This window comes from Lissotriton helveticus, chromosome 3_1 (genome assembly GCF_964261635.1).
Source record: "Lissotriton helveticus chromosome 3_1, aLisHel1.1, whole genome shotgun sequence".
NCBI classification, from domain to species: domain Eukaryota; kingdom Metazoa; phylum Chordata; class Amphibia; order Caudata; family Salamandridae; genus Lissotriton; species Lissotriton helveticus.
Window position 1 is genome coordinate 1,150,984,673 of NC_136061.1, and position 20,406 is coordinate 1,151,005,078.

The 20,406-nt window shown below is 44.1% G+C and overlaps 1 protein-coding gene across 1 annotated transcript in view; it reads right to left on the reverse strand.

The window, feature by feature from the left end:
* Positions 1-20,406, reverse strand: part of KIF5C (kinesin family member 5C) — a 612,753-nt gene that overhangs the window by 224,323 nt on the left and 368,024 nt on the right. The window contains exons 13-14 of the mRNA XM_078681761.1: positions 10,148-10,216; positions 8,971-9,177 (exon numbers count right to left, since the gene is read on the reverse strand). Of these exons, the coding sequence (XP_078537887.1) occupies positions 8,971-9,177; positions 10,148-10,216 (276 nt within the window). The remainder of the gene's footprint in view (positions 1-8,970; positions 9,178-10,147; positions 10,217-20,406) is intronic.

Genomic DNA, 20,406 nt, shown 5'->3' on the forward strand with positions numbered 1-20,406 from the left:
GGATTCCCCTTTTGTGAAGGGTCACTTAACAGGATTTACTGCTGCACAGAAGAACATAGCGGGAGATAGAGTGAAGTCAGGCTGACAAGCTATACACCTTGGGTGGAAAGACAAGCAGGTTGGTCCTGAGCTTCCCTCTGTTCCCAGAGCAATTTTTAGCCCCCCAAAAAATTAAGTCAAGTTTCTGCTTTTGGCTATCTTGGCACCTGTAACCTGTGGTACCACTACCATGGGTCCAGGACTGGAGGGGCACCACTGGGGCGGGGGAAGTGTTAGGACTCACTCAGGCTGGGTCCAGGTACGGGTTCAAGAAGGTTGGAGCCTTTTCTGTCCCTGATGCACTAATCAGGAGGCCAGAACTCTAGCCCTTAGAGTCACTCTGGTAGTCCTGGATTAAAGTACTGAAACAGGGTTCAGGCAGCAGGGAAGGCATCTGAGGGTCCAAGGCAAACTCCAGGCAGCAAAGCCATCCTTCCAGGTGGAGCAAAGCACTCTTGTGGAGTACACAGCAGGCAGTCCTCTGAGAGCCCTTCTGCAGGTCCACGAAGTGAATTAAAGAATGGGTCTGAGGGTCCTATTTTCATACCTCGTGCATTCTTTGAAGTAGGAGAAGTTACAAGAGAATTCCCTTTGAAGTTCTTGAAGTTTCCTGCTTCCCATGCCCTGGCTCTTGGCTGTCTGCATGAACAATGCAGGGGTGTCAAGCCCTTTGTATGAAGGCAGAGTACAGTCTTTCCAGTTGCAAGTGGGGCTCTGATCAGCTCCTCCCCCATCCTAGCAGTTGATGGCCCATCCATGCTCTCCTAGCTTCTCTATTGTGTGGCTGTCTTTGAGGGATAAACAAATTCCAACTGCCAACTACATCCAGTCATATGACCCAGGAACAGGCTGCAGTCACTAAATAGTTAGGGCAGGAAAATTCCAACTTTTGGGACACTTGTGCACTATCCGCACGTCATGTTTGTTATACTTATACAACGTTGATTCCCTTTTTACGCATAAGCATCACCATGCCTTTCACTAGTTTTCGAGTAGCATTTGCCACAATTTGTGCGACATGGCCGTTCGCACTAATATATTCGGATCTGTTTCTTACTAATCAGCAGCACTATACTCATCACTTTTCTTTGAGCAACTCTTCCCCTATTTTTCTTCCTTCAACTGCTGCAGTCTATGTCCATTAAGCACGTGTTTTATTGCAGCTATGTTTTACAGCTTCATAATGCATGTCCTGTACACAGAGACTGTTCGTTAAAATAACTTTTTTGAAAGATTTCGTAGATATTCACTGTTGTTGGTGAATTTATTGGAGATGTTTTTTTATCATAGATACCCCTGACGAAGGGAGACTGTGAATGCCCTAAATGCATTGGGACAAGCCACACAGCCAGTTCTTACATGTTTAATTTAACTCCTCTTCAAGTGGAATGTTTCTTTTCAAGACTATTGTTAGAAATTAAATCGACTTGAGCAAGACACATTCTACGAGCATCTTTGTCATCTGAGGGACAATTTGTTTAAAAATGTGATTGCCCATTTACAACTTACTTTAAATTATTGAATAGTGTTAATATTGCTTCCACCTTTTCAGGGGACCACCGTAGTGCATTCTGTTTCCAGAATGTATGTTCTAGTTATTGCTTTCAACTTTCTGAAAGTGCCATCTTCAAAATTGTAACATAAAATCTGGCTTTACCATTAAAGAGGATTTTTGTATTACATTTTCTCAGACACCAAACACAAAATGATTACCTGTTCCCAATCAAAATTTAGTAATTATTAAATGGAACAAGGCAACCTGATGTTATCCTATGGGAGAGATAGGCCTAACAGTAGTGAAAAACTAATTTAGGGGTTCTGCACTACCAGGACATGTACCAGGACATGGGGAACTTAAATGTACATGTCTATTCTTTTAAGCACAATGCCCCGTGCTCTATTTCTACCTAGGGCCTACCTTGGGGGTGACATCTATGCAATAAAAGGGGAGTTTAAGGCTTGGAAAGGGGGTTATATCGTAAAGTCGAATTGGCAGTTTAAAAGGGCATTCAGGCTAGAATGGTAAGCCTGGGACATGCTTGTAAGGGTCTACTTAAGTGGTGACACCATAAATGCTGTGGGTCCACTAGTGCAAAAAGAACAATTGATGGTCAGAATGCCGAACAATGTGAAACATTCAACCCCAGTACAGAGATCTGGGCCTAAATCCATAGTTTTTTTGCTCCACATGCCATTTCAGTTTAAACCCAGCTATATGCAAATCCGTCTTGAGACTGACCCTGCTCCCCATGACAGCCCAGCCCGAACTGCCAGGCCAGGTCCTCCCTGGACCAGAAACCAGCATCCTGGGGCCGATTATGGGGTTACACCCCTCATCAGCTAGGCTAGCTTGTCTCCAGTGTCATGAAGAGCATAGGATCCATAGGATGTTTGCTATGTTCGCTGTAAGTGGCTAAACTTGTTGTGTTTGCTATTCTCGCCGTAAGTGGTCAATGGTGAACCCAGACGTGGGTCCCTTTCTCTCTGTGCCACTAGATTCAAGCTAGCCTGGCTGATGAAGGATACCCCGAAACCAGTCTCAGGATGCCTGCTTGCAGTCCAGGGACGACCGGGGCCGGAAGTTCAGGCTAGGCAATTTCCCTGAGGGGCAGGGTCAAGACTGATTTGCATATGGCTGGGTCCAAACTGGGGTGGCATAGAGAACAAAAGGATGAATGAATTAAACCCAGACATCGCTCCGTCCATCATCTCATTGTGTTTGCTTTGTTCACCCTTGGCTGGCAGGTTATGCCCAGACGTGGGTCCCTTGCTCACTTTGCCACTGGATTCCGGCTAGCCTGGCTGATGACAGCTGATTAGCCAGAAACGGGTCCCAGGATGCTTGTTTCCAGTCCAGGGAAGACCTGGCTTGGCAGTTTGAGCTGGGCTGTTCCCATTAGGCACAGGGTCAAGACTGATTTGCTTATGGCTGGGTCTGAACTGGAATGGAGAAGTGAGCTAAAGAACGATGATGGATTCAACCCAGATCTGTGACTGGGGTGAGTTTCTGAAAAGTTTCAGTGCACCGGCCATCATCTCCTTTTGTTTGCCTTATGATCACTCATGCATAACAAATGTAGCATAATAATAAAATGATAATACAGTCATTGGAACCTGTATTTTTCTCCCCCCTTTTCCCCATGCAATGCAAGGTAGACAGACCATTTTTGGGTGTTAAAAATAATGGAATTCATTTATTTTTTAGCTTATGGTTTCAATAACAAGAAGGTGGATATTTGATATTTCTATCATCGAAAAAAGTTTAAAATAGTCCAACAAATGGAAAGATCAGTCCTCAGCACTTAATTTTTGTGAGTTAGCACAAAACAGTGGTACATTGTGTGCAGGCAGTTTTGACAACCTGATGTCTTGCAATTTTTGGTGAAATACATGCTGCATCCTATAAAGATGCCAGCATGGGTAATCCAATTGGTGGAGCCTAGTAGTTGCTTCAGATTTGCCAACGACTTCAAATGAGAATGGAATGAATATTGAAAAAAGGGAAAAGGATTATTATTATTATTATTATTAAATTAGTTTTGCAACGTGCGGAGCTACCCAAAAAGGGTTTCCCGGAGCCTAGCACACAAATTGCTAGAAAAGGAGCAGTCAAGAACCATTTGCTACTAAAAGAGCCAAGTTTTAAGATTTCTTCGAAAGCTGAAGTAGGACGGGTCATTTTTCAAGGACACCGGAAGAGAATTCCAGATTTTGGGGCCAAGACAAGAAAAGGAGCGGCCTCCCATTCTTGCAAGTTTAAATCTGGGAATCACAAAGTCTCCGTGGGCTGTAGAGCGCAGGGGACGAGAAGGAATGTAAGGATGGATGAGCTCTTGCAGATACACTAGTGCCACACCTTGTTTGATTTTAAAGATGTAATACAGGGTTTTAAATTTAATTCTTTGATCAATTTGAAGCCAGTGAAGGTCACGTAAATACGGCGAGATGGAAGCCTGTCTAGGAACTTGACAAAGAAGGCGTACTGCAGAGTTCTGAACTACCTGTAGTTTTCTCAGTACCATTTGGCAGCTACCGAGATGTAGAACATTGCTGTAATCGAGGCGAGAGGTGATGAGTGCCTGGACTACTGTGCGTTGGGTTGAGGCAGGAAGCATCCAAATGACCTTACGAAGCTACCTCAAGATCAGATGGCAGCAACACTCGCCACCTGGTGTCTCATAGAGAAACTATCATCAATAATGATGCCCAGGTTACGGACGTGGGTGACAGGTAGGGGAAAGGAACCCATTTCCTGAGGCCAATGGTGAGGGCCCCATAGGTCCTTGTGCTTGCCCAGGATAAGGACCTCAGTCTTATCCCCATTTAACTTCAAAAAGTTAAGGTGCATTCACTCTGTCACTTGCCGTAGGCCGCACTGAAGGCCAGATGTTGTAGCGTCTTTAGTAGTGGAAAGCGAAAATACAATCTGCGTATCATCCGCTTACGAATATAGGGAAAGACCCGCCTCTTCCACAATCTCTGCCAGAGGTCTAACATAAATGTTGAAGAGCAGGGGGCTTAAAATGGATCCCTGTGGGACTCCATGTGCTGATACGCAGATCTTGGATGATGCCTTAGCAGAAAAGACTTGAAAAGTGCGACCATCAAGGAATGAAGCAAACCAGGATAGGGCAGTGTCGTCCAGCCCAAGAGACCTAAGGGCATTAAGCAAGATGTTATGCGACACAGTGTCGAATGCGGCACTCAAATCTAATAGAATGAGTGCCGCAGTTTCCCCACGATCGAGATGCTGGCGAAGTTTCTCAGTAACCCCAAGCAGAGCGGTTTCAGTTGAAACGTTGGCTCTGAACCAGGATTGCGAATAATGAAGAAAGCCAACTTTGTCTATATGTTGTGTCAGTTGAGTATTGATATGTTTCTCCAAAATTTTTGAGAAAGCCGGAAGCAGAGATATAGGTCTAAAGTTAGATAGTTAATCAATTGAGAGAAGACCCCACACGTTCCAGGGAACAGGGTACTAAATGACAATGTAAAGTCAAAGAAAAATCCCTGGAGAAATCTATGTATAGGGATACCTAAATCCGAATAGGCAGTATAGATACCTCAATTTAATATTAAACAATCTGGTCACGGACTAGTTTGTGATGTTCACAATTTTTTTATTAAAATATGCATCATGGTTAAAATTTCAGTAGGAATACAGTTGTACTGAAAACATACAATAAAATAGCATACATTAAAAATAACGGAGTTTCAAAAAATTAAACAATTAAAAAACAATTGAATCTGTTCAAATTCAACTGAACACAATACATATAAGAGTACACAATTTCTAAATTATCGACATACTTTCATTGAAGAGAAAAGGATAGACAAAAAGACAGAAAAGACCCCTCTATAGGAAAAATAAGGAATGTAGTCACAGATAAAAAATGATTCAACAGCCTATCCAATAATATACTAGAAGCCCCGGTATTGCAGTGTGCAAAATATCCAGAATTCTAGAGGCTTGAATTCATAAGGAAGTACAAAAAGGCGTCGACGCGTTTCGGTGTATCAGCACATGAATATAGCTACACCTTCATCAGGACGGTATCGATAGGGGTCATCTGATTCAATTGGTGGAAATCAAAGCTTTATTTTGAACACTAGATAACAGACTTGGTGTTGGTCAATTTTCACACAACTCCAAGGGTACGATGTGGACCGTTTTATTTTCGGATAATTCCAATCGTTTTGTTAGGTGGTACAGGTTTATGTTCTTTATTTCATGTTTATATTTCCTTTAGACCTGGAATCCTTCGTTATGGGTTATATCCTCCCTTTATTTCGTGCGGTACCCCCTTTTATTTAAGGAGGGGTCACTTTCCCCGTGGTTCGCCTTATGTTTCAGCCTCGTCACAAGTCGCTTGATAACGATCAAATGGGCATACACATCTATCTTGTCAATTTCGATGCGGCGCTTTCCACGGGTACTTCCTCTCTCATTCTCTCGTATCATCTTACGAGAGAATGAGAGAGGAAGTACCCGTACCGAAATTGACAAGATAGATGTGTATGCCCATTTGATCGTTATCAAGCGACTTGTGACGAGACTGAAACATAAGGCGAACCACGGGGAAAGTGACCCCTCCTTAAATAAAAGGGGGTACCGCACGAAATAAAGGGAGGATATAACCCATAACGAAGGATTCCAGGTCTAAAGGAAATATAAACATGAAATAAAGAACATAAACCTGTACCACCTAACAAAACGATTGGAATTATCCGAAAATAAAACGGTCCACATCGTACCCTTGGAGTTGTGTGAAAATTGACCAACACCAAGTCTGTTATCTAGTGTTCAAAATAAAGCTTTGATTTCCACCAATTGAATCAGATGACCCCTATCGATACCGTCCTGATGAAGGTGTAGCTATATTCATGTGCTGATACACCGAAACGCGTCAACGCCTTTTTGTACTTCCTTATGAATTCAAGCCTCTAGAATTCTGGATATTTTGCACACTGCAATACCGGGGCTTCTAGTATATTATTGGATAGGCTGTTGAATAATTTTTTATCTGTAACTACATTCCTTATTTTTCCTATAGAGGGGTCTTTTCTGTCTTTTTGTCTATCCTTTTCTCTTCAATGAAAGTATGTCGATAATTTAGAAATTGTGTACTCTTATATGTATTGTGTTGTTCAGTTGAATTTGAACAGATTCAATTGTTTTTTAATTGTTGTTTAATTTTTTGAAACTCCGTTATTTTTAATGTATGCTATTTTATTGTATGTTTTCAGTACAACTGTATTCCTACTGAAATTTTAACCATGATGCATATTTTAATAAAAAAATTGTGAACATCACAAACTAGTCCGTGACCAGATTGTTTAATATTAAATTGAGGTATCTATACTGCCTATTCGGATTTAGGTATCCCTATACATACATTTCTCCAGGGATTTTTCTTTGACTTTACTAAAGTTAGATAGTACAGAAGGATCTGCTCCGGCCTTTTTCAACAAAGGGATGACCATGGCTCGCTTCCACTCGGGGGGTAGCAAGGCTTCCTGCATAGAGGCGTTAAGAAGATCGATAAGGACACCTTTAGATGTGGCAGAGAGCTGACAAAGGATGTTAATAGGCAAAGGATGAAGAGGAGACCCAGATTTAATACTTTTTAAACCATTTTGGAAAGACGCCTTTTCAAATGGGTGCCAGGAAGAAATCTTGGCTATCTGGTCACAATTACTGTGATATGTAGGGTGAAATGCAGAAGCCATACTACACAAGGAAGGGGAAGGAGCTGAGAGTGACTTGTAAATAAGTTCCACCTTCTGAATAAAGAAGTCAGCAATGTTTTTACATTGATTTTCATCAAGGACAGGAGGAGGATGGATGGTATAAGAGCCAGCTAACTTCTTCACTACCGAAAATAGAGCCTGAGGACGATTAGATGCCTTAGTTATTGTGTTAGCAACGTAAAAAAAATGCGTGCCTCTTTACACGCTGAATGATACCTTTTAAGAGCAGCTTTGTAAGCATCTTTACAAGTTAGAGTATGATCTCCTCCATCTTCTTTCTAGTGCTTTACATTTAGACGTAATAACTTTAAGATCATTTGTAAATAATGGGGCAGGGGGGTGATGAGTAAAGCTGCGTTTGGGTACAGGGGGAAGACAGATGTCAATGGCATTACTTAGCCAGTCCGAGAGAGCAGTATTTAATGAAAGCAAAGGTAAAGTGACATCAGCTATGCTAGTAGAGAGAATAGTATTAAAAGACTGCATATTCAACTTGCCCCAAGATCTGAGACTACCTGAGCTAGTAGGAGGGGCCACTACCCTAGATGTGGAAGGCTGCAGGTTGAATGAAATTATAAAATGGTCGGACCAGTCTAACTGAAGCGCAGGAGTACTACAGTCATAGCAAAGATTGGACAAAATTGGATCCAGAAGGTGCCCCGCCTTATGAGTAGGGCCCTATTTGCATAACCGTAAGCTTAGAGCCTCCAAATCAGATACAAAAATGCTGCAGATGTTATTCTGATTATCTTCTAGGATTAGGTATTTATCACAATGCTAAACATGAACATGAGGGATAGAGATAGAAAGATACAGCCAACTGTTCGGGAAAGCTATTTTTCACATTGCCAAATTTCTTGAACTCTAATGTTGCCTACTCAAAGGAACATGGAACACCAAGGCATAATGGACCCCTGGATTAACTTCTTGGCTATTTAGTGTAGGTGGTAAAAAAAGGTTCATGCTATCAGGCCACAGTCCACTGCTATCGCACATCATGTATGTAAGGGTAGGTCTAGCCTGCCCTACATTTATCAACACATGATCAATGCGGCACAGGGTTGTCCATTGAAGGCCGAGGAGAACTGAATCCTTACCAAAATGTAAAGATGTGAACATAAGATACATGTGCGTGCAATTAACCTAAATGTAATTCATCTTCACTGTATTTGACTATCTTGAATAACTGTCGAGGATCTGGCACTCTGGGAGATACTTTGGACACCCCGGACTTCTGGAATAATTTCTAGCACCAAAGCACAGCTAATACTTTGCATTGTATCACAAAACACCAGGTGAGATGGTGATTGCAATAGGATCAAACATACAAAACTGTGTAATGTAAAGAATACAAGTAAGAATGTGTTCTCCAAGTAAGATAAACTAAATGAGAGGTAGATGATCCTGTCCACAAATCCCAATCATCGATCAAATGCCAGCAGGTTCTATGTTTGGGAGGTTCCCGTAACCCGTTCTGATGCTTAACCATCCACAAAACTCTAGTAAATATTAATCATAGCTAATAACACAAATCTCGAAACAGATGTGCATTGGTATCAAAACAGGCAGGGAACCAGTTTGCTCCAAGTGGAAATTCCATGGTTATAGCAATAATAATGCACTCTCATTATAATCAAAATTAAGCACTACCAATAGATGAGAAACAATTAATGCTCTTACAGTTTTCTGCGTCAGCTCATCCACCAACAACTCGGAGGCCCTCGTCTTATCCTCCACTTGTTGAGATTTCTGGTCATAGTTGACTGCCAGCTCCTCCAGAGCCTGCAGCACCTCCTTCACCTCATCTTTGGCAGCATCGTTTTCAATCTGCAGGCGAGTCAGCTCCTCCTGTATCTTCTCGTAATCTCTTCTGGTGGAGGCCAAAAGCTGGAAACAGAAGGCAGGCATCAGAGTGAAGCTCTATTGATAGGCGCCTGGCTCAAAGGAGCGTATGCAAGACTTGTCAATAGCAGCACCAATTTACAGGCATTTCACTTACATATTTTGCCATTTTTTTCTGCTCTTTTATATCGCGCGAATTAGATCAAAAGGCATCAGAGCCCTTTACATTCGCACTGGACTATATTACACAAGGCCATATTTTTTATTTATAGGCACAGGGCGATTAGGTGATTTGCCCAGAATCACAGAATGTTCAGCCAGCACCCGGACTTGAACCTTGTTGCCCTGTTCCAGACGGGGCCAGACTGGTCGTAGCGGGCACCGGGCATTTCCCCAGTGGGGTGGAAGGGTGGAGGCTGGTTATGGACCAGTGGGGACCGTTTTTGTTACTGGGGGCCGGTTTCGCAAAACTGGCCCCCTGTAACAAAAGAGCAGTAATAGTGTTCCCGCCTGATGCTCCCCACCTCTCGAGGGCCGGTCGGATGTAATTTCTAGGGCTGGTTTGCAATCCCAGTCCGGCCCTGGTTCCAAATCGGCAGCTCCGGCCCTTATGCCACATCTACAGAATTTGACTAGAGAATTTGCTGAGCCGAGTACAATATAATCATCTTCTAACTCCAAATGCCAGAATGTGAGAAACACTTTAATGTGAGTAATAGCGCTCAGAGGCACCGCATTAAAACATCTGGTTGGATTATTGCTTTTAAAGTTTATCCTGCAAGAGTCTGTTATCAGACCCTGGCACATGCAGGCCGGAGCGAAGAACCCGAGAGTGAACGAACTCTTCGCGCTTGGTAGGAAATTGCTAGCAGCACCATGCCTTTTGCTGATAGCCATTTGACTGAAGCAGGGCATGGAAAACTGTTTGCCCTTGAAAGGCTGGATTCATGGACAACCATGGAAAGTACAGCAACATGCACGCTTGCTCCATAATCGCTTTTCACGCATTTTTTACCTCCTCTTGATCCACCATCTGTTGTTTTAATTTCTCCGCTAGCTGACTCTGCTGGTTGATCTCATCGTCCTACAAGAAAGAATATGTGTGTTTTATTTCTCCGTTATTTCAATGCGTTTTTTTTTATTGCAATGAAATGAGAGCACAGTTTCTTTGATTCAAATGGGGAAATAAAATAATGTTAATGTCGCACGGTGAAGACCTTTGCATATGTAGAGGGCCTTTGCACATATAAATGTGTACATTCATTGAGTACATTATGTAATCAGATTAGAGCATTCAGTTCACAGTCCAGTTATAGACATTCAAAAATGGCTGATTGCAACTCGGAGTAAGCCAATGAGAGTGGCCAAGCCCTGCTTCATAAAAGTGATACATCTGACTCTTAATAAAGCTGCATTTCCCCTCAAACTCGTGAAACAAAGACGGCTAAATAGTTCTAAATGCTTTTCATTCTCGATTGTGATAGAAGCAAGCCAGCATTTTGTGGGGATGTGTGATAGTGAACAGCCACTGGAAGCGAGGAGCAGGTTTTACATTTCTGTTGTACAATACTGGGTGATCCTCCAGCTGATGGAGCATGAACTGGTTGGCAAAGTTTCTGACACACTACATTATGTGAGCATCCTATGTAATGACCGTAAAGTTCAAGTTCGATCGGCCAAATGCCCTTCAGATATGGCTCATGCCATGTATGCTCATTATGCACTAGAGGTATGTGTGTATTGTGGTGATGTAGGTCTGGGCCTAGTCACGTGGGGACACCTATACAAATAACTGGACAGACACTCTGATCTCAGCTAGCCGGGAAGACCACGAGCGATCTTCGCCGGGGTTTATTATACCCTCGGGGCGTGCCCGCCCTGAGGGGTGGAGTGGATGCATGAGTGTGGATACATTGTAGGGTAGAGCCCGCCTGGCTCTCTACATGTATTTCCAGCTGACTGTCATTTTCAGGGTATCCTAAAATGTTATATCTAGTGTCCCCCACAGCGCCTGATTGTTCAGCCGACAGTTTAGAACCCGTATGGGTTTACATGTAAATGCTAGCCATCACCCCAGGCAACATAAAGGTATATTTTTGTATTTTATTAACGCTTTGGATCTGTCTGACCCGATGCTCCTTGTTTTCAGTAATAAAAGTGGGTAGCCGGCAAGCTTTTTGTTCCTCTTCTTGCAGGAGGGATGAGGTAGCGGGACTGAGTGATGTTAGCAAGGATGGACGATACCGGGTACGATTTTTTTTCTTTGGTGAGGGTGGATTATGCCAGGATTTCATTGGACAGGATACCAGATATTTTGTTTGGAGGGAGCCATTGGGAAGGCGTTAGGGCACATCCATGTGTAAATTGATTGACAATGAAGCAGCCTACAGAGAGGGGTAGAGGGAAGCAGAGGAAGCTGAGAGACAACTCGAGCCTTGTTTTCATCGCCTCTTGTTATGTTATGTTATTTCAAATGTATAAGGCACACAGCTACCCAAGGGTTTCCCGGCGCCTCCTGACAGGGACCAAAGAGAGAAAAAAGAAGAAAAAAAATCTATTGATTGAACAGCCAAGTTTTCAATGACTTACGAAAGTGGGCAAAGATGATCTCTTTCCTAAATGACAGATGGAGGGCATTCCACAAAGCGGGCCCAGGCAAGAAAAGGATCTGCCACCCATATGTGACAATCTGTGCCTAGGAACTGTAAATTTAACTTGAGTGGATGAGCGGAGGAAACGTGACGGGACATATTGGTGGACAATGGTGTTTAAGTATTCCGGGTACCTGCCAGTTTTAATCTCGAACATATAGGTTAAAGTTTTAAATTTGATGCGGTTCTCAACTTTAAGCCAATGCAGTCAACGTAGAGAGCTTGAGATAGAATCAGTTTTCGGAATGCGGTAAAGTAAGCGGGCTGCGGCATTTTGTCTTGGCTGATTAGTACCCTAGAAACACACACCCAAGGAAGATGGCAAGGCAGCCATGCTCTAAACGTGCAGGCACTAAAGGCCTGCCCGCAAATCAAATCAAATCTAATCAGTGACATTTGTATAGCGCACACATCACTTGGAAAGTCTCATGTCGCTTGCAGACGGTTCTGATAGAGATGGTAGCTTAATTATCAAATACTATATAAACAACAAAAATAGCATCACCATTGGACCAAATCCATGGTCTCAAATGGGAGGAAGGGAGATGGAGAAGTAACAAAAGAAGGGGTTTATCTTTTGTTAGAAGACCCCTCACTCACCAACCTGGTTGGTGACATGCTTCATCATCGGGGTCCCACCCGGATAGCCGAATGCCATCCGGGTGTGCTGCAACACCTGATTATAGTGGAGCAGGTTTTTTTGTGAATGTAGTGCAAAAAAAGGTGATGTTAAAAACTGTCCAAGTATAGCATCCAGGAAAAAATGTATTCTGAAGTTACTGGACAATGTTAAAAACAGTAATGAGATACTAATGTTGGCTTAAATGACCAACTGTATCTATGTGATTTGTGAAATACGGTCTACATATACTATTATTATTATTATTAAGGGAAGTTTGTAAAGCGCATGGTGACGCTGAAAGCGTATCCCCGCGCTGAGACTGAGAGACTCAGAAGCAGAAAAAGAGGAGTGGGCTCGGCTATCTTGAAAATAGGAATGTTTTTAGTTTCCTCCGAAAACTAGATTCGGAGGGTTCCAGGCGAAGATTAAGAGGTAGAGCATTCCAACTCTTCGCCACCAGGTAGCAATAGGATCTTCCTCCCATGCAGGCCCTTTTCACCCTAGGGACCTTTAATAGGCCTCCATGTGAGGAGCGCAGAGCGCGTGATGGTGCGTACCTGGTGACTAGGCTCTGGAGTGGTACTGGCGCCTTGCCAGCAAGGATACGATAACAAGTGCAGAGAGATTTAAATTCAACTCTGCTCCTTACTGGCAGCCAGTGAAGGGTCTGAAGGGCAGCTTTAGAGTCCGACCTTTTAGGGAGTTTTAGTATAAGACGGGCTGCCGCATTTTGTAGCACCTGAAGGCGATTTATTGCCTTACAGGTTGCTCCTAGATACAACAGGTTACCATAATCTAGACGGGATGTAACTAGGGCATGCACCAGCGTTCTACGGGCGGACGTAGGAAGGAGGACTAGGACCTTCCGTAGACTTTTTAAAACGCTGAAACAGACGCCCGCCACTCTGTCTATCTGGGGTCCAAAAGACAGGTTAGCATCGAGCCAAACCCCAAGATTTCTAACTTCCTGCCGGGGTATTGGGGCCTCACCTAGACATGGGGGCCACCACGCCGACGACCAGACAGATGGGTTCCCTCCCACCACGAGCACATCGGTCTTGTTGCCATTTAATTTAAGGCAATTAGTGGACATCCAAGTTGCAAGATCTTGCATGCAATCCCTGAAACTGTCCATAGCAAGGCCGGGTGCACGCGAAAGGGAGATTACCAGCTGCGTGTCGTCAGCGTAGGACACAATTTGCAGCCCGTGGCCCACAGCAATCGGAGCCACTGGGGAGACATAGAGATTGAAAAGGGTGGGGCTCAGGGACGATCCCTGGGGAACGCCCTTGCCCAATCCTATGTCTCTGGAATAGTGGTCACCTTGGCGGACCTGGAAACTTCTTCCCGTCAGGAAGGATTGGATCCATTGGAGTGCAGCTCCAGATATTCCTCCACTATTCAGACACTGTAGCAAGGTGGTGTGAGCTACAGTGTCGAATGCTGCACTCAGGTCCAATAGGACGAGGGCCATAGTATGACTCTCGTCCACCCCCTGACGTAGGGTCTCCACCGCCATCAGGAGCGCAGATTCCGTTGAATGGCGAGGACGGAAGCCAAATTGGGTATCGTGTAATAAGGCAGCCTTATCCACGAAATCCATTAATTGCAAATGGACCGTTTTTTCAGCCACTTTGGCCAGATAGGGTAAAAGGGAGATAGGCCGTAAGTTCTCTAATTTTTCAAAGCTAATAGTTGGTTTCTTCCTAAGTGGCAGGACCACTGCTTTTTTCCAGTCTTTAGGTACGGTCATGGTGCTGAAAGACACGTCTAGTAGATGCCTAATGTAAGGTTCCAATACCACTAGGCTATTCGCTAAGCGTTTTGGTGTGGTAGGGTCCCGTGGAGATCCCGATTTTACAGATCTGCAGATTTTTAGGAGATCTTCTGGAGGCGGGGTGACAAAGTTGGTCAACCTATGTCTGTCTCCCCATTCCCTTGGGATTTCCACAAAATCTGTCCCATTAATGGGTTGTGTTGTGGAAAAGTAAATTTTGCCATGTTATGTGTGCCTACGTGTTCCCCATCCTATGTTATATGTGCATGATCGATATGCCTGTATCCCCCTATGATCGATTAAAGACGCAATCATAGTTGTGTCCAACTCTAGTATGCCAGTTTCCAGTTCTCGTGAAAGCAACGAGTATTAGGCCTATGTTGCCACGTTTTACAGTGTGCACGTTAATTCATTGAATTGTCCCCGTTCCTAGGCCTCAAAAGGGCCCGGACATCAGATTCAAGCTCCAGTCTCCTGAACCCACTCCGAGGAGCGATGTAGCCCCCACCTGCATCCCTGACCCTTCACTTACTTCCTGCCGCACAGTGCCCGGCCCGGCCTGGCTCTGCCTGCCTGTCTGCCAAGAGTATGTTATGCTTCTAGTTATCAGTTCAGCCCTCCTTCTCTGCATTCCTAAGCTACTGAATCGCATCAATAGTTCCAGCTATGGTCTAGCCTTTCTGTCTCCATGTAAGAGAAATACTGTATTAATATTCATAGAATATTCCTCGCACACGCAATACATGTAGAATAATGCATGCACCAGTCTTAGTGTCAAGTAGCCTTTGCCCTGATAACTTTTGGATTCTATCAACATGTACTCCAAACACCAGATACCAGATATGATATAGGTACATGTCGTCCTGACACCGCAGACTTTAGTCTCCTCTTCTAGCGCAGAAGTCATAGCCCCAGTTCTTCCTGGTAACACGTCATTGCCCGTTTGCGCGCACCACTAGGTTAAAGGTCCCAGCTGCTCAGGTAGCCACCTCCATGTTTCCACCCCATTTATGACACTTCTGTGACGTCTTCATCACATGTCTATGTATACGCCCTGTACACGCCTTCTTGTTACACCCATTTTGTCCTTATCTTTCGCGACTGCTACGAGTTACGCCTACTGCTACGCCTACTGTATTGAATGTAATGTAATTGTTATAGTATATATACAATGTACTGTTAATGTGATGTACCCACTTCTTCCCCTGGCGTTCCTGCCATTTTCCCTGCCCCTGGCAGCTGCCATCCCTTCTATTTCTGTGCAGGCTATCCCGTTCCTGTCCCTTCCCTTATGCATGATTAAAGCCTGTTAGACTCAGATACCTCGAATCCTGTCTCTTATTTATTGAGCTATCTGTTTTATTCACTGTATTCAAAAATAGTACCGGTAATTAATTATTTATTTACCACATAATGGCGCCCGAACAGGGACTTGCCCTTTCCCCACGCGCCGGCGACGCCACGCAGGCCCCCTGACCCTCTGCAGCCGTGACGGAACCATACCGTGCACGTGCAGATATTTCTGCTTCAAGTATCCCTCAGGCCCACGGAGGAGACGGAGGTTGCGGTCCAGCATCCAGACGAGGCGGTGAGGAACGCGGCGAGTCCCGACCAAAGCCCAAGCCGAGAGTACAAGGTCCGAGGTATCCGGAGGCCCACCTGTAACTGAAGTCCGAAGTTCGTAGTCCGACGTCGTAGCAGTCCAGTCCAGTCCGAGGCCTTCCGTTCTTGCTGCCCGGTGAGTACCGTTGCTGGGGTAGTATCTAGACAGGGTCAATTAATTTGTCTCTGGTCCAGTGGGTTTGGGTACACAGATCCAGTCCGAAGTGTTCACCTAGGTGGATGCGGGTCCTGACGTGTCTCTTTATGGGGCCGGTATGTTTCGTACTGTTTTAGCAGTGCATCTAGTAATTCTAGTAAGTTTCGTTCTCGAGAAATTCATGTGTTTTGTTTTCAGTATTTCAGGTAATATTCTGTCCGAACTGTTATTTAATGTGTTTTCAATGTCGTGGTATGAGTGATTTGTTTTTCTATTCATTACTGTGTTTACCGTGTATTGTATTGTGTTCGGATTCAAGTCTAGAATGCCTCTGTTCTCCAAGTTACGTCAGTTAAAGACCCGGAAAGGGTTACTCGAGGAAGCAGTTCCTGTCCCGCCTAGGGACAGTCCCGGACATTTTATGTATCATAAGCATGGCTTAGGTGCCATATTATATCTAGACTTATGGGTGGACTATACCAAGGAGTTAGAAGAGAAATATAGATGGCCCATATCAGGTACATGGGATGCCGAGTGCATCATGCGAGTAGAAGAAGCGTTATGGAAAAAGAAAGCCAGACAGTCCCAGAAAGATGCCAACGAGTTATGGCGCAAAGAATCTCATAAAAGAACCGAAAAAGAAATCAGAAAAACAGAATTAAGTAGAGAATCCTCAGCAAGAGCCCAAGAAAGGGAATTAATCGAAGTAGGTGAACGAGTTAGAGCAGAACAGTCAGACAGACAGAGAAATGCCCTTATTAAGGGTATGTATCCTCTTCTTGCCGAGGGCTTGCCAAAAGCAACCCCGGAAGCACCCTGTAATTTTCCGCCGCCATTGGTCCCGACTAAACTACGTCATAAACCGACCGCAGCTGATATTTTTCTCTCGTCCTATTTGGACGATACAGTCCCCGAATATGCAAATCCTGTTCCGCCTGCTCCCGTTAATAATGTAATTCCTGTTCCTCCAGCCACTGGTCCCGTGGGTCCAGTTAATGTTACAGCACCTGTTACAGCACCCCTGGCCCAGTCCACAGTACATGTACCCGCTACATCAGTCACTCTCCCAGCACGTACAGTACACACCGACGATTCTAGTTTAGGAGCCGCGGGGGGAGATTCTCCTCGTACCCCGCCTCAACCCAGACGTCTGACGCTACATGAACTAGCGTTACAGCGTACGCCAAAAGTGAATACATACGTAGATATCAAGCGAGCACTTACCGAATGTCGTTATGATCCAGTTCCAGGCGATGGTACCATGGTCATATATTCATTACGTTTAAGACGGGTGACCGACTATTTGGACACCCTGCCCGATATGAGAGAACATCTAGACCGAATATATCGTTTTATCCGTACAGGAGTGAATCCAGAAAGTGTTCACGAAGCCATGGTTCAGAGAAAGGTCGAGACTCAGCTCATGCTTTTAAAGTTTTTAATTAACTGTTTAATACGAGAGCAAGATTGTCCAGAAAAAGATCAAGAAGAAATGAAAGTCCTGACCAGGTGGAGTGACAATATAGCCGAGGGAAAACACAAGACACAAAATTGTATAGAGAGTATGTACAAGAAAATTCGTAGGGAAATAATAAAGTTACACGAGAAACGAGAAGCAACACAAGCAACCGAGAAAGAGAATGACTCTTCTACTGAAGAGGTAGACAACGAGAATACCTCCAGAATAGCGTATGTAGGTAGAACTAGACTTTCCGACCGACACTCACGCCTAGATTACAAGAAAACTGTTCCTCCTCCAGTACCAGAACAGTGTTCTCTTGAGCAAGTATTCCAAGCTACCGATCACATTCTGAAATCAGGAATAGGTTATAGTGAGCTCAGTACAATGCATGAACAAGAACTAGCCCGATCAGCAGTCCGGTGGACTACTGATTCTACCACTTTTCCAGACGAAATAGTGGCACAAATGTTTCTGAAACTGCCCCCAGCCGAGCAACGACTGGTGGGTATGTATATGATCCAGCATCTCATTACCCTGTATGAGGAACAGCATTCTGATCCAGGTCCTCTACATGATGTATTGAACGAGTTACTCCAGTACAGATGGAAAGGTCTAGGTACCGATTTAATTAGTGTCATTCTAGAACAGCGCCACAAATACCGAACGTTTCTGAATCCACATTTTGTTCACGTCTCACCCCCAGAAAGTAAATCATTCTACATAGACAGACAGAATCCGTTACGAGAAGTACATCCAGTCAAGAAAGAGGGTGGTGGTCTAGAGCGAGTATTTGTTTACACCCCCATCACAAAGATGGAACTCTTAGAAATGAAGAAGTTAATTCCCTGTCACGATAAAGATCCAGCAGGGTTCCACCGTGAATTAAAGGACATGCTCCGTATGGGAGAATACACGTATCCTGATATCATTAAAATGTTAAAGGTCCTGTTGCCTGCGGGCATATATGAAAAACTCAAAGAAAAAGAATGGGAGGTGGGAGAGAAAAAGATAGACTGGACAGCTTTAGAAGCTGAAGATAATTCACGAGTACCAGGTACCGGTCTTGGGGATAAAGCTAAAGAATTGCCCGAGTTATTGATACAAGTTTTGCCAAGATTACTAGCCACGAAAAAGGAAGATTGGGATGCCATCTCAGCCTGCAAACAGAAACAAGACGAAGATACTAGTGATTTCTATTCTAGATTTGAAAAATGTTTTATTATTAATAGTGGTCTGAAAACAAGTAGTGAATCATACCCTCATCTTTTTGTTACTAAACTAGTCGAGAATTCAAGTCCACAAGTTAAAAATCGAGTCTTGAAAGTCGAAAGCACCTGGCAAGCTAATTCTCCGTCACAGATGCTACAAATGCTCCAGTATCACCAGAACAGAATCAGGGAAGAGCAGGAACACGAAAGGAGACGTATGAAAGACACAAAAATGAAAGTATTAGTTGCACAGTCTGTTCCACAAGACAGTCAGAAGAGGGGTCCGAATCAAGCCAGTCATCCTGCAGTTCCCGTTAAAGGGACCTGCAATTACTGTAAACAGCCAGGTCATTTTATAAACGAGTGTGCAGTTCTGAAACACAACATAGCTACTGGTAAAACTAAAGAAAGACCACGTCCGCCTAGACAAGAACAAGTTTCACAGACTTCCCAGCCACCACAGAATGCACAACAGACAGTTACAGTACCGCAGCCTATCGCTGCAACACAGCATGTTACACAACAGATGTACCAGTATGCACAGTCAGAGTATCCAGATTACCAGCCATATTCATGAAACAGCCTAGAGAGGGAGGTAGGCTTGCCTCTCATCGAGATACCTGTAGATCAAGAGGGTCCCTATGTACACAGTCAGGTATTGGGGAAAGACAGAAAGTTTCTGATTGATACAGGGGCAAGTAGGACTACCATCAGTCATGAAGAGGTTCCAGGGGCTCCACTCTCAGGCTCTAGAAATGTTTCCCTTGGATTTTCAGGAAAGCCTATTGTTAATGAAATATCGAAACCAGTTACTCTAGAAGTCGGTCCATTGTCCCGAACTACTGATTTGTTACTCACGAAATCTTGTCCAGAAAATTTGTTAGGCATTAAGACGTTGAAAGAATTAGGAGCAGTCATATGCTGCTCCCCAGAAGGGGGCCGCCTGTTCTTGCGAGATTTTAAAGGTCATTATGTATTACGTGATTTTGATCCAAGATTATTGAATATACCACAGCATTTATGGGCGCAAGGTCCAACTGATGTAGGTTGTATGCATATCACACCCCATCGTGTGACTCTAAAGCAAGGTGTTGTTTTACCCCGAATCCGACAGTACAAATTGCCGCCTGAGGCTGTAGCAGCCTTATCCAAAATTATTGACGAGCTTATTGCCCAAGGAGTAGTTGTAGAAACTGACTCCAATGTATGTAATTCTCCTATCATTCCAGTCCTGAAACGTACTGATCCAAATGCACCTCCAGTATATCGATTAGTGATTGACCTTCGAGAACTTAATAAATGTATCATACCCCAGTACCCAGTAGTCCCAGATATTTCTTCCCTCTTGACAGCCATTGATTCTGAAGCTACGTTCTTCTCAGTTATCGATCTCAAGAACGCATTTTTCAGTGTCCCCATTCATCCAGACAGCCAGTTCCTTTTCGGATTCTGTTTAAATGGAAGAAGCTATAAATTCACATGAGCACCTCAAGGTTTCACAGAAAGTCCTAGCATTTACAGTCAAGCACTTAAAAGACAACTAGACAATATTCACATGCCAACTGACACTGCCCTGCTCCAGTATGTCGATGATCTACTGATCACAGCCCGTTCTGAACGTGACTGCGAGCGAGCGTCACTTACAGTCCTGTATTTTCTGGCCGAGATGGGGCACAAGGTGTCCCCTTCCAAATTGCAATTCTGTGTCCAGCAAGTGGTCTACTTGGGACACTTACTGTCCAAGAGGGGTAGGCAGTTGACACCTGACCGTATCCAGTTAATAGCACGTCTTCCA